General features: G+C 32.9%; 1 protein-coding gene across 1 annotated transcript; it reads right to left on the bottom strand.

Annotated features, from left to right (window-relative positions):
- Positions 1 to 5,596: 5,596 nt before the first annotated feature.
- On the bottom strand, positions 5,597 to 13,777 carry LOC132068595 (jasmonoyl--L-amino acid synthetase JAR4). Its single transcript, XM_059462227.1, has 6 exons — positions 13,618 to 13,777; positions 10,902 to 11,214; positions 8,684 to 8,785; positions 7,392 to 7,883; positions 6,858 to 7,153; positions 5,597 to 6,241 (listed from the first exon to the last, which is right to left on the bottom strand). The coding sequence occupies exons 2-6, from the start codon at positions 11,201 to 11,203 to the stop codon at positions 5,700 to 5,702; spliced, it is 1,734 nt and encodes a 577-aa protein (XP_059318210.1). The 5' UTR covers positions 11,204 to 11,214; positions 13,618 to 13,777; the 3' UTR covers positions 5,597 to 5,699.
- Positions 13,778 to 14,261: the final 484 nt, after the last annotated feature.

Raw genomic sequence — 14,261 nt, 5'->3', positions numbered from 1 at the left:
AGAGTCCTACTAAGCAGATGCGTCATCCTAATCGTGAAATGCAGACCCCCAGGAAAGTAAAAGGGGACGTCAGCATATTGAATGTACTGATATGTAAAGCAACTGAATGAAACAACATAGGACATGAAATAACATGACAATAAGTGAAACTGAAAGCCTGGACATAAGCATGAGCATGAGCATGAATACATATATATATATATATATATATATATATATATATATATATATATATATATATATATATATATATATATATATATATATATATATATATATATATACACATGGAACATAAGTAAAACATATTAAGTAGGGAGAGCATTTCATAAACCGACAACATGATATAACTTTTGTGGGTACGTGGAGTCTGGTACCTCGCCGGACCAGCAGCGCCCCTATACCTTGCCAGGGTATAAGGTGTAACATGCCTGATGGATCCATTCAGTGAAAAATTAAGGAATCTTCCTAACTGGGCGGAGCAATCCTTATCCTACGGTGGCTATGTAGTTTCAGGCTATCTGAGCCTTCTCGGTAATTTGTGCAACTCGCAAAAACATGAACATGATATAGTTGACTAAGAAGCTCATGATTTTCGTGAATTAACTTGTAATTGACTTGTAATCATGATTTCACGAAATAACTTGTAAACATGGTTTCATGAAATAACTTGTAAACATATTCTGAAGTAATATAACATAAACATGGTTTCATATCAAATAGTTTGTAAAAACATGGGTTTGAACAACATAGTTACATAATATACTTGCATGAAAATGTGCAAAAAATGTAGAGTGTTTTCTTGAAAATAACATAATGATTTATAACTTGCATATAGGAACCCATGGAATACAAGATATGGGTTTTCATGGATTACGGACAGATTCTCAATAATTATAAAGATGTATCAAGAACACAAATGAAGAATATATAACAATTTAATACATAATATAACATGGGACATGGACCTAGGGTTATCATGACATGGTTAAAAACCCTAGTTTACGTAAAGCTTCATACTTTGTGGAAGAAGAAGCGTGGGGAAGAATAATGATGTTCCCACACGTAGATAGCAACCCTACATACCTGGTAATGCTTCAAACTTGAAATAAAAATCTAAACTTGGAAGAAGAATTCCAAGGTTTGAGTCTTGAGGCCTTTAAATGGGTTTTCTTGAAAACCCTATGTTAAGAACAATGATTTCATTGTTAGATTATGAGAAAACAAGGTAGAATTGCTTTGGAAGGGCGTGGTTTGACTTACCTTGATGTTCTTGGTGTTGGAGAAGAGGAACAGGTCGTTCTAGGGTTTGGATTGTAAAAATAAGAATCAGAACTAAAATCATGTATTTATAGTTTTTGGTGCGTCGGGGGAAATATGGACCCAAATACGGTCCGTATTCTAAATTACGATCCGTATTCCTGGACCGTAATTAAGCATATTTCAAAACAGAAACACTGTAACTCCTCCTTCCCAAATACGAACACCAAATACTGGCCGTATTTCAAAATACAGTCCGTTTTTAACAATATAACTTCCCAAGCCAAATTCCAGAATGCACAGTGATTTAAATGCCAAATTACGATTTGAAATACGGATCATATACTGAAATATGGTCCGTATTCTGGGGCACAAATCCCCATCTGACAACTGAAGAGAAATTTCTAATTCCCACATTCTCTATCTGCTTTTCTAAGTCTAGAATCGTGGTTAAAGCTTAAGTTAAAGGTACGGGGTATTACAACTTCCTAAAGTGCCCTATAAAATGAATTTTCTGGCATGGAAATCTACTCATAACAAGCTACATACTGACGACAGAATGGCAAGACATGGAATCAATAAAGCCTCTATTTGTTGTTGTTGCTTTGGTACCAATAGCAGACTAATAGGAGAAACAACTGAACATATATTCTACTTTGGTCTTTTGCTCAAGAGATATGGAAACACTATGCTGGAGGGTTGGGTATCAATTATAGGAATTCATCCCTCAGACACACTCTATATGCAGTTTCGAACTTCAAATGCAAAAACTCCATAGCTTCTTTCATTTTGAGAGTTATGCCTCCTATTGTTCTTTGGGAGTTATGGAGAGCTAGATGTGGTGTTAAATATGATGATGAAACTCTCTCAATTTACAGAACCACCACTCTAATAAATCTCAACATCGTCCAAACACAATGCTTCAATTCCCTAATTATCCAATCCCTGATAGTTGGTATGGTTTAGCTCAAATGATGGACTTGAAACAGATGGAGACTACTTCTATTGTAAAGCAAAGATGGCGTAAACCTCAAAGAACCCTTGTCAAACTTAATACAGACGGTTCTTGTATTGAAGGGATCTGTGGAGGAGGTGGTGTGGTGAGGGATAAAGATGGCCAATTTATCATGGCCTTTTGCTTAAAGTCCGGAAACAAAATGACCCTAAAAAACACAGTGAACCAAAATACCCCAAGGAAAAAAATTAGTACCAAAGTACTTTTAACGCAGTATTTTACTGCGTTATTGGACTTAACCATAATGGTGCGGTTAAGTCCTTTAACATAGTAAAATAATGCGCTAAAGATTTTTTTTTTTTGGTATAACGCATTAAAATGCTGCATTATAGCGACCAATTAAAAAAAAAATTGGTTAATTTTTTTTTTTTTTTGGGCAACACTTAGTGTTTTTTTTTCATACTTTGACCAACGATTAGTCGTGTGTCAAAACTCTGAAACGTCATAGAACCTGATATTTTTTTCCTACGTACAATAATGTAGGCTCAATACATCAAGGATACATAGACATTGGATTGTCGTTTTAGGGGTTGAAAAGGTACCCAAAGTAAGTTTTGTTTGAAAACTTTAGGTTTAAGTGTTCTATTTTTGTAAGGTATTTTAGAAAAGTTTATATGTCGAGAAAATTAGTCAGCTTTATTTTCGAAAATTGAAATCACAAAAGTGAAATTGACATTCATAGCTACATTACCCAGGAATTTTTACGTTGAAATCTATTGCGTATCATCATATTATAAGTAAAGAAAACTGAAAATTTCACGCCAATTTGGGGGAAAATTGAAATTGAATGGGATAACTGGTGTTTTTTTAAAAATCGGCTCGGCCAAACCGCCTTGCGGCTATTTGTCCGCATAGATCTCGAAAAATTACGCAAAAAAAAAAATCGAGTAAAACGAACATCCGAGCGCAAAGTTATGACCATCTAAAGTTTGACCACTTTACAACTAGCTTTTCTCCCTATATTTTTTAAATACATTTTTATCTAATTGAGTTAGATTTATATTCAAAATAAAGTTATGTCTTAATTAAAAAATAACACGATTAATCCAGACCTTAAAAAATAAAACACTTAGACCTAAAGTTTCCAAACAAAACTTACTTCCGGTACCTTTTTAACCCCTAAAATGACGATTCGAACGTTTATGTATCATTGACGTATTGAGCTTACATTATAATACGCAGAAAAAAAATGTTAAGTTCTATATAAAATATTGACATTTCGGAATCTTGAGACACGACTAATCGTTAGTCAAAGTATAAAAAAAAAAACACTAAGTGTTGCAGAAAAAAAAAATTATTAAAATAAGATATTGCGATCTTTTTATGGAAAAAAAACACTAAGTGTTCCTTAAGTGTTTTATTTTTTAATGCGTAACTTTATTTCGAATATGTTGCGATCTTTTTAAAATAAGATTTATTATTACAAAATAGATACACAAAAAATATACTTGATATTTACTAAAACATGCACCCGCATAGGTTTGATCCTTGGTGGTTGGGATAAAAAAGAAGTAAAAAGAGATGGCTAAACCACCAAGCCAAGTTTGTGAAAGTGACAATGTAGACATTTTTTATTATTTATAAAGTTCACTAATGCCATCTAATTTGTTTTCATAAATTGAATTTCGAACCTTAAAATTGACATTCAAAACATCACTACCACGGGATTACCATCTTCAAATATATATATTTTTATCACTAGATTTTTACTAAAGATGAATGAAAATTGTGCACCAATTTGGGGTAAAATTCAAATTGGATGGGAAAAAAAATGTTTTTCTAAAAATTGGTCCGGCCACGCGGTTTGCGCGACTAGATCTCCAAAAAATACCCAAAATCAAAAACAAAATAGTGTAAATCAGACGTCCGAGCACATAGGCGGATCCAGAATTTAAATTTTATGGGTTCAATCTATAGATTTTTAGCATTGAACCCATTATATTTTTAAAGTTAGGGGTTCATATCTACTATTTATTGTAATTTTAATAATTTTTTACACATAAATTTAAGCTCCGCGTTCAAAGTTTGGGGTTCAGTTGAACCCCAACCTTATAGGCTACATACGCCTCTGTCCGAGCACAAAGTTATGACTGTTTAAAGTTTTACCAATTTACAACTACTTTTTCTTCCTATACTCATTATTTGATAATTTTATCTTATCAATTTATATAACTACTTGAGTTCATGCCACATCAAACATCACTAATAATCGAGCACTTTTCAACCATGATTGGTTGAGTGCATGGTGCATGTTTTAATAATAAAACTTATTTTAAAAATATCGCAACATATTCAAAATAAAGTTACGCATTAAAATATAACACACTTAAATTTAAACCCTAAAAATAAAAAACTTTAAGCTAATGATAACAAGTTTTCAAACAAAAACTTACTTCGAGCACTTTTCAACCACTAAAACGACGACCCAAAGTTTTGCGTATCCTTGATATATTGAGCTTTCATTATTAATCGCACAAAAAAAAATCGGGTTCTATATAAACTATTGAGGTTCTGGAATCTCGAAGCATGATTCATCTATGGCCAAAGTACAGAAAAAGTGTGACAATTTAAAAAAAAAAAAAAAAAAGACACCCAAATAACGCAATAAAATACTGCGTTATTGGACTTAATTGAGCCGTTACAATTAAGTCCAATAACACAGTAAAACACTGCATTAAAGGTACTTTGGTACTAATTTTTTTCTTGGGGTATTTTGGTTTTTTTTTTTTTTTTTTTTTTTTGGGGTCATTTTGGTTCGGGCTCTTTGTTTACCACTAGGAAGAGGAAACGGTAACCTAGCAGCGGCTGCTGCTTTTTTGTTTGGTCTCAAATGGTGAACTCGAAATGGTTTCAATATGATTACTGGTGAAACCGACTCCCTATTGCTACATAACTGCATACAAGGTAATTAGCAAAGCCCCCGGAGAATTGAAGATATTAATTGTCAACAAGATCAAAGTTTTGATGGAGCACAACCAAGTCACCAACAATCACCGTGACAAGTTAGCATCTTTAAGCCACTCAACTCGAAATACTTGTATCTACATTAACAATAATACCTTACCAAGACAGATCAAAGGTCTTCTTAACACTGATAGATGGCAGCTTCCATCTTTCTGAGTCAGGAGGAGAAAACATGGTGCTATCATATATGATCCACCTTGAAGTAACAACTCTGTTGCCACTCGTATTTACCAATTTTTTGCTCATAGAATTGGCTTGATTATCAATATCTCAATGTACTCAAGAAGCAAGGTCTGGTCCTCCTTCAAATGTATCTTTTGACAGTGGCAATAGAATCATGACTCGGTTGAAAGAAAAAAAAAAAAAAAAAACTGGATCTCAAAATTTTGTACAATTTACGTGTTTATTAAGTTGAAAAATGACCATCTGGCCTACAAGGCTGGGAACATACATATAAAATTCAACTGAATGCAGTACTAAAATAGCTCTCAACAACATTACTAGACAATATTTGCAGCACAGAGAGATTCGTCGGGCCAACACATCTCGGCGTTTTGAACTGGCTAACCGCTGCTCCTAATCCTACAAAATGATCTAAAATCTTGTGAAAAGTCCCCCTCTTCACAATCCGAAGCTCAAGCGCTCCAATAGCATTAACCTTACGAGAGCTAACATAGCCTGCATCGACGAAAGATTTATCCAAACAATTGCAGCATTCTTTCAAGATTTCCTCACTGGCCTCACCATTCAGTTCCCAGAAGATTACGTAGTGCCCTGGATCAGCTGAGGCGTTCACGTAGCTAGAGAAATCAACTACTTCTAACTTTTCGTTTAATAAGAGTTGTGCTGCTGCTTCCACGGCTATTTGTAAATCTTTCTCGGTGTTCTTGTCGATGTTGATGCACAGTAAGAGATTCCTGCGGCAAATAAACTGGAGTTCTGGAGTGTCGTTGTGGAATCCTTTTATCTTGACCACATCACCTAGTCTATAACGATACAAACCTGCATTTACATGTGTATATCGATCAATTTTTGGTGAAAATTTGAAAAAAAAGAAAAAAAAGAAAAAAAAAAAAAGAAGAATAACAAAACTCATAAAGTAAGACAAATTCAACATTATATATACTTGGAAATTACTTTTCATGTTTTTTACTTTATAAAAAAGTTAATTTGTTCTACAGGTAAATCCATAATATAAGTAACAACAACAACAAATGTAGTCCCACAAGTGGGATTTGGGGAGGGTGGGTTGTTAATAGACCTTACCTTTACCATTGTGGGGTAAAGAGATTGCTTTCAGTAGATCCTCAGCTCAGTAAAAATGTCTCTCGAAGTAAAAAAACAGCAATGATTGACAATTTAGAGAGGTAAAATAGGTAGGTATTTGGCCGTTTGAGTAACTTTCTAACTGCTATATGCGTAGTTAAGTGTCTTTTTTTCGAATAAAAGAAAATGATTTTTCATGTAATTTAATATACTTGAGTAACCATTTTAAGCAATGCACTCTTATGGTCGCATTATAAATTCATAATACCAAGAGAGAATGCACTGAATCACTCATATAATTAGTTGTTGCCGAGTAAAGCATTTCCAAGAAAAGAGAAGAAGAAAATCGTACCCGCGAAGTTGGTGACAACAATTTCGTACTCTTCATCGAGTTTAACTTCAGTTAAACCCAATGGCGTAGGCTCCAGGCCATCCAAATTTTCCCTGAGAGGAATGAATTCGAAATAACCAATATTCGGAAGTACTGCATAAGTAACTAGCTCGGGAGGCAATTCGGGATTGACATTTGCTCCGATCCACCCTTCAGAAGATCCATAATCTGCACTTAGTAGAGGTAGCTCCCCCGCATAATGCCTCAGTTTCTTCAAGTAAGGTTCCATTGATCCGGTCATGATACCATATATGTACCTAGTGTTAAGATCGAAATACACAGGTCATACGGACGCTAACAAAGCAAACCTCGAAAGACGATAAATTAGACAATAAAAGAGAAATATACCAAAAGAAACCCAATAATTTAATGTGGTTCGGTCTGTAGACTTACATCCACAGGCGGAAATGAGCAATCCACTACATAAAAGAGAGAGAAAGTACAAAATATTGAGAGAAATAGTGTTACAAAGTTCACTCTGGAAAGGAGGTTCACCTTGTGTTCGGGAAGAGTTCGGGAATCAAGCCGTACGAATTGCTTAACCGGATGCACTTATTATAAATAGTATCAGCCAGTTCCGGATCAGGCTTGAGTAATTTCGACATTGCTGATCTTATAGAAGGGACGGTGACATGGCTAGAAAGGACTCCTTCCCTTATATTGGTAACAAGTTCTTGCCATACTTGTTCGAACTTTCGAAAAGCATGGACGATACTATGGGCGAATGTAGAGGAGACAACTTGAACTTCGTTACGAAAAATGAGGCCACATAAGAGATGACAGTACAAGCATTGGTGGAAATCAGGGCCGAATATCACTTCATCGGGGCTGCAACACGGGGTCTGCATCGCTTTCATTGTCTTCTTGAATTGTGCGTTCCGGTACACATTGGTAGTGGCCGTTCCAGCCGCCAAACCTCCCTTCGTCTTGAACTGCTTGCTTCCGTAAATGAACTGCAAAGCTTTCCCGTTTACGACTGGGAATTCTCTGCAAAATAGCATAAATCTCGACATCAATCATTTGATAAGCCAATGATTTCGACATATTAACTAAATCAATTACGATAAATTGGATTGGATTGGATTGGATTGTATTGCTTTTTTCGCTGCAGTACCTCGACATGACATGAGCACGGAAGGAGTTAAAGAATTAGTTTTCAACTTAAAAAGGGTAAAACACTAATTTTATCCCTTTTACCTCATTGTAGGGTGGATATCGAAATGAAATGCTATGTTGCTCGGACTCTTCAAAAATGTCAACAGGTGTGTGTTGAATCCTCCAAAGTGCGGCACTATTTTTGAAGAGTCTGAACAACATAAGTAAAATGCGACGAACGTTGGATGTTTCCCCACATTTATCGCCGTGTTGACTCTAATACTTCCCTTAAGAAGGTTCCAGTTATTGGTACCAAGAGAAAAAAGTAAAAGATACTCATTAAAAGAAAAGAACAAACTTTTCCACTAAACATGAACGGATGTGGAAATTTTTTCAAAGTAAGGAAATAAACAACTCATGTTGTCTTTCTCAATTGGACAACCTTTTCAACAAATAAAACAAAAACCATTACCCAAACATGCTGGAGAGTTGAAAAAGAGGGCAATGAACAACTGTCTACTAATGATACGTAGTGACTTTCAGAGAAAAACTAACAAAAGGAAGTAAAAAAACAAAATGATTAACTCCCCATTTTTCCAATATCAAAGAGAGACTAGACTGGGTGATAGAAAGCACATAAAACTATAAATAACAGTGTAAAGCATAATAAGGCAGACAGGAGATTATATTACCTGTTCCTAAAGGCAAAAGATGTTTTGAATATCTGCATGGTGGATTCCATCAATTCTTCATTGAAAGGTACAAATTTTGGCTTTCCTTGAGTTGTACCAGAACTGCAATCAACCATTATCATCAATTTTTCTTCTTCAACTTCTAAAAGTAGTACTCCCTCCGTCCCAAAAAGATAGTCCTACTTTCTTTATTAGTTTGTCCCAAAAAGATTGACACATTTTTATATTTAAAAGTAATTTAAATTTATGGGATTTACAACCACTCAAATATCTAAAACTTGTTTTGAACGATTCATTTTAAATATTTTAAAATTCGTGTCAAAGTCAAACTAAGACAACGCCCCACAAATACAACAAATGGAGAAAGGAAAAAAGTCATAGTTCTTTTTAATTTTGTGTTCTCATAATATAAGAAACGACCACAACAACAACTATGCCTCAATTTGAAGTTGAGATCGTCATGAAAGAAGGAAAAGATTTAATTTTGTTATTTTAGGGGTCTGAAAGGCACTCTTGATTGAAAATAGTAAACTTAAATTTTAAGAGTATGATTAATAAGTGTCTAGATTCATTTGTCGCTTTAATTATCCTAAGTGCATGACTTTTATATTATCCAGGACTAAGTGGCCAAGCTCATAGTGCGGGTGGCAAAATTTATTACTCTAGTCTAAAAGTGACTCTTGACACTTATAAAAGCACCCCTTGTAAAGTTGTTATATACTCTCTCCGTCTCAAAATATTTTTCATTCTTATTAAAAATACTTGTCTCAAAATATTTATCGTTTTATTTACTCAAGATAAAATTAAGAATCTTTTTTCCATTTTACCCTTGTATTAATTACATCAATGGAATGATTTTGTGAGTTCTAATAGCATCATTTAAGAGGTTTCATCATTAATGAAGTAAATATTTATTGAGGAGAGAAAACATGATGAAATATGTTAAGGGGATAAAATAGTCATAATGCTACCCTTATAAATACTTTTTTAATAGGCGTGTAAATGAAAAATATGATAAATATTTGAGACGGAGAGAGTAAGAGCAAAGTATTTCATAATAAATATTAGTGGGCTTCGTGTTTATCTCTATGTTCTATCCTCTTTATTCCTTGTGAGATTATGAAGAACCCATTTTATACACCCACACTCTTAGTATGCGTTTGGCCATAGAAATCAAAAACTTTTTCACTTTTTCTAACCCCCGTTTGGCCATAAGAGTTATTCACTTTATTCCGGAATTTTTTTTTCACTTTTTTCCGGAATCAACATTTGGCCATGAGAATTCCGAATACAACTTGAAGTTGTATTCCGGAATACTAAAAACTCAAAAAACTTGTTTTTCAAAAAAAATTCACTTTTTTACAACTATATTTCACCAAAAATTACAATTTTAAAAACTATGGCCAAACACAACTCCAACTCCAACTCCAACTCTAAAATTCCAAAAAAAAAAAAAAAAGTGATTTTTTTTTTGTATCTATGGACAAACAGGGCCTTAGAATTTTGGAGTTTGAGTTGGAGTTGTGTTTAGCCATAGTTTTTGAAATTGTATTTTTTCTTTTATTTGTTGAAACATACTTGTTTTGGTTGTAAAAAAAGTGAAAAACTTAAAAATTAAGTTTTTCAAGTTGTATTTGGAATTTTCATGGCTAAATGTTAATTCCGGAAAAAAGTGAAAAAAAATTCGAAAAAAAGTGAATAATTCTTTTGGCCAAACGGGTCCTTAAAGTGCAAGCCAACACCTTTCTCTTTAGGTCAAACATGCGAAATGAATTGTGTAAAGAATAACAGCGAGACTTGAATCCAGATCCTATGCATATTCTACCATTTTAAAGCATATGAGCACTTTATCTAAAAGCTTAAATAGTTATCAAATAACATATTATTTATTTACTTATTTTACGATATTAAAGAATGCGACCACTTTATCGAAAAGTCTCAATAAAAGTGATAAATTGATTTATTTATTTATTTATTTATTTTAGGTGCAATAGGGGTGACAAAATTAGCCCATGAAATATGACATGTCTAACCCGCTCAAGTTTGAACGTGTTAATGCCCCTCTCATTTAATAACCAAACTCATTTTAACCCGACCAAATTCAGTCTAACTCACCTAAAAAAATTAAAATACCTCAAGGCGATTTTAACCAGTGCAAATGACCGGCTCATTTAATAATTCAGTTCATTTTGACCCGTACAAATTAAGTCAAACGTACCTTAAGGAGATAGTGGTAATGGGCTTTCCAGTAAGAATAGGGGTAAGATCACCCTCAGCAATTCTGTGAATGTAAGGCTCTAAATCCTTGTGAGTGACCAGGGGAACACAATTCTTGAAAGACAATGGGTCTGTTTTCCCATTTAGACCCCATTGCTGCAAATATTCTGTCCCTCCATTTTCTTCCAGAATCTTCTGTAGGGTCTCTTCTTGAATTCTTCCAGCATCTTTGCTCAACAACTCAAATTCTTCAATCACTTCTTGTGGATCAAATTTCTTCTCACTTTCCTCCACCATCTTCATTTACTTTCTTTCTGTAACAAATAGCAACCATAAGTTTAAATTGATCCCTGGAAATCAAAGTCAAGATCTAAAGCTTATGAGTTCAAATTCATAACTCGTTTTAATAACTAGGTTAGCAATTAATTATTTATATATATTTAATGAATTTCTGAATGCAAATACATGTTCTAATCAAAATTATTGGATTAGTCCGAACTCGTAACTAATATTGTAATTTTGCCCCTGCACAGATATAATTTTAGAAAAAGAGAGAAAACGATCAAAAGTACTTATTAACTATTGAAAATAGAATAATTACGTCTCTCGGTTATTTTTTGGCACACCATTACCCTTATCAGTATCCAAGTGGAGTAGGTATGCCCCTGAACTATTGGAAATGGAGCAATAATGCCCTTCATTTGATTTTTTGGCACTTGTCTAATGATAAAGACATTTTTGTGATAAAAAGCAAAAAGTAACTATAATTACTCGATTTCCAATAGTTATTGTATTTTTTGTCATTTTTCCAAAAATAAAAGAAACAAGAGGAAAGAAAAAGCAATATGTCAAGTGGATAGTATCAATGATAGTGCTTACTTGAGACTAATAATGATGGGAGATTAATTAAGTTACTAGAAATAAAGGACAAAAGTTCTTAAAATATTGGATAGAAAAAACAAGGTCAAAATTCCAAGGATATATGAAAGCAGTTCTTTGAATCTACTCTCAAATTCCAACCTCAATTGATGCACCAAAAGCATCTCATCTTTTTCACAGGTCCACTTAGCACATTACATTTTGGCAAAAAGACAAAGAAATAGTAGCACATTAATTTTAATAATTTTTTTTAGATAAAGCAGATTAATTTTTAATTGTTAAAGATCCCATGTAACCCAGCCAGCTGTGCACAAATAGACAGAACAAGATATATACAGAAAAGATACATATGTTAAAGTGAAATATATGATTCAGTGAACCCAAACAAAAGCGAATTAATGGCCACATACTAGTACTGGTACTTAGTTCAGATATAATAGATGTAATTAAAATATCAAGTACAGAAAACACCAACCTACATATGAAGCTATTATCAGCTAGTCCTATAGGAACCGTACAAAGTTACGTAACTACTTTTTCTGTCGCAAAAAAATTATCTTATTTTTCTTATTAATTTATTTTATAAAAAATGATATATTTTTATATTTAAAAATAATTTAACTTTATGAAATAATTTACAATCACATAAATATCTAAAATTTATTCCAGATCACACATTTCAAAAAAATTTCTTTATTTTTTAAATTTCGTGTCAAATCAAATTAGAACAATCTTTTGGGATGGGGCGATTATAAGTTAAAAATGACTTATAAGCGAACCCAAACGGCCTTGTACAATTCCGGAGGAAAAAAAAAGTACTCACTCCGTCCAAAACGTTGTGTTACTTTTCTTATTAATTTATTCCAAAAAGATAGACACATTTCTATATTTTGTCTATCTTTAGAAACAATTTAATTTTATAAAATAATTTACACCTACACAAATATCTAAAACTTATTTTGGACCACATATTTCAAAAAAATTCATTTATTTCTTAAATTTCGTGTCTAGTCAAAGATAATCTTTTTGGGGCGGAGGAAGTAGTTACGTTATAAAAGATTGAAGAGAGAGTCCAACCTTCTAAATTTCCGTCTCAATTTTACATTATTATATTTTTTAACAAAAAATTTAAATAATTAAAAGCTACATATACTCCTACAAATAATACAACTTCATTTTTAAAAATATTCTATAAATATATGAAAAGAGATATTCTAAGCTAGCGTTTGGACTTAAATTTGGTTGAAATTTGAAAAAAAAACAAAGACTTTTTAAAGTTATGTTAAAAAATAATTTTTGGAAGTTGAAGTTGTATTTACACATGCATTTTATTTGAAATAATTGAAGATTTATGAGTGGAAGAAAAATTTTCTCCCAAAAAGTGGCCCAAACCAATTTTCGGAACTAGTTCGCTTAAAAAACTTATCAAATTTCATGAACAAACAATGGTTTCAAATCTTTTTTTTTTTTTTTTTTAAAAGGTAAAAAAATGACCTATGTCCAAATAAGAGCTAATAATAGTGTCACGTAAAATTGAAATAGAATATATGGTAAAAAGACTGCAAGGCGGAGCAAAGATTTTTAGTTTCTGTTGCAGATGTGCCTCCGGCAGGCAAAATTTGTCAAAGGAAAAGTCAAATAAAAGAAGTTCCAGAAAGGAAGGGAAAATGAAAAGGATCCAGAAAAGTGAAATGAACCAGAAAAATTGACGACAAATAATAAAAACAGAGAAGTAGCAAGCTATCAATTTTTTTCCCCCCATGATTAACTCATTAAAGCAAAAGCAATCATACACTATATGATATGAGTAATTTGTATACATGACACTTGTACAGTACCTGTATTGTGAATGGCAGCTAGTTAGAACTGAAGAAGGCAAAACTATGTCAGCCTGGATTTCAGTGTTACTGTTTTTTTATTTATTGCAAGAAATGCATAAATAAAAAAGAGAGAGAGAAGAAAGATTTTGTGCTACGATATGGAAACAATACATACATATATATAGGTGGCTTTGAGTTAGAGGAAACACCGTTCACTGTGGGGCCGCACTATTTGAAAAGAAGCTGGTGAACAGAAGTTACAGAACACCAATGATCACAAGTTTTAGCCAAAAAAAAATGTTTGATTTTGGGAACACACAATTTTGAGAATATTTTCTTCTTTAATGGTTACTCCGATCCCACCGTCTCGAATTATCTCTCGTGATTTTAAAAATATGTATCTCAAATTATTTATCATTTTGGGTGATCAAACATAAACAGAATAAATATTCAATATAGGTAAAATAGTTAAAATCGTTCCTAATAAATATTTTTAAAAGGCAGGTAAAAGAGAATCACAACAAATAATTTAAGATGGAGGGAGTATTGTAGTGTCAGAATTTAGATAATTGAATGAATATCACGTGGTTAAAAAAATCAAAATGAAGGAATAATTTATCTACAATCACTCAATTTGTATTTTATTTTAGGGAAAAGGGTCA

The sequence above is a fragment of the Lycium ferocissimum genome, chromosome 8, assembly GCF_029784015.1.
Source record: "Lycium ferocissimum isolate CSIRO_LF1 chromosome 8, AGI_CSIRO_Lferr_CH_V1, whole genome shotgun sequence".
Classification (NCBI taxonomy): domain Eukaryota; kingdom Viridiplantae; phylum Streptophyta; class Magnoliopsida; order Solanales; family Solanaceae; genus Lycium; species Lycium ferocissimum.
This window is presented reverse-complemented; position numbering and strand designations above follow the sequence as displayed.

Bases quoted from the DNA above. Each gene is read 5' to 3' on its own strand.
- LOC132068595 (XM_059462227.1), bottom strand. From the start codon at position 11,203: ATGAAGATGGTGGAGGAAAGTGAGAAGAAATTTGATCCACAAGAAGTG. The intron at 8,786-10,901 runs GTACGTTTGACT...GGTTGATTGCAG, and splicing joins ATTACCACTATCTCCTTAAG to TTCTGGTACAACTCAAGGAA. The intron at 7,884-8,683 runs GTAATATAATCT...GCTATTTTGCAG, and splicing joins TCTTTTGCCTTTAGGAACAG to AGAATTCCCAGTCGTAAACG.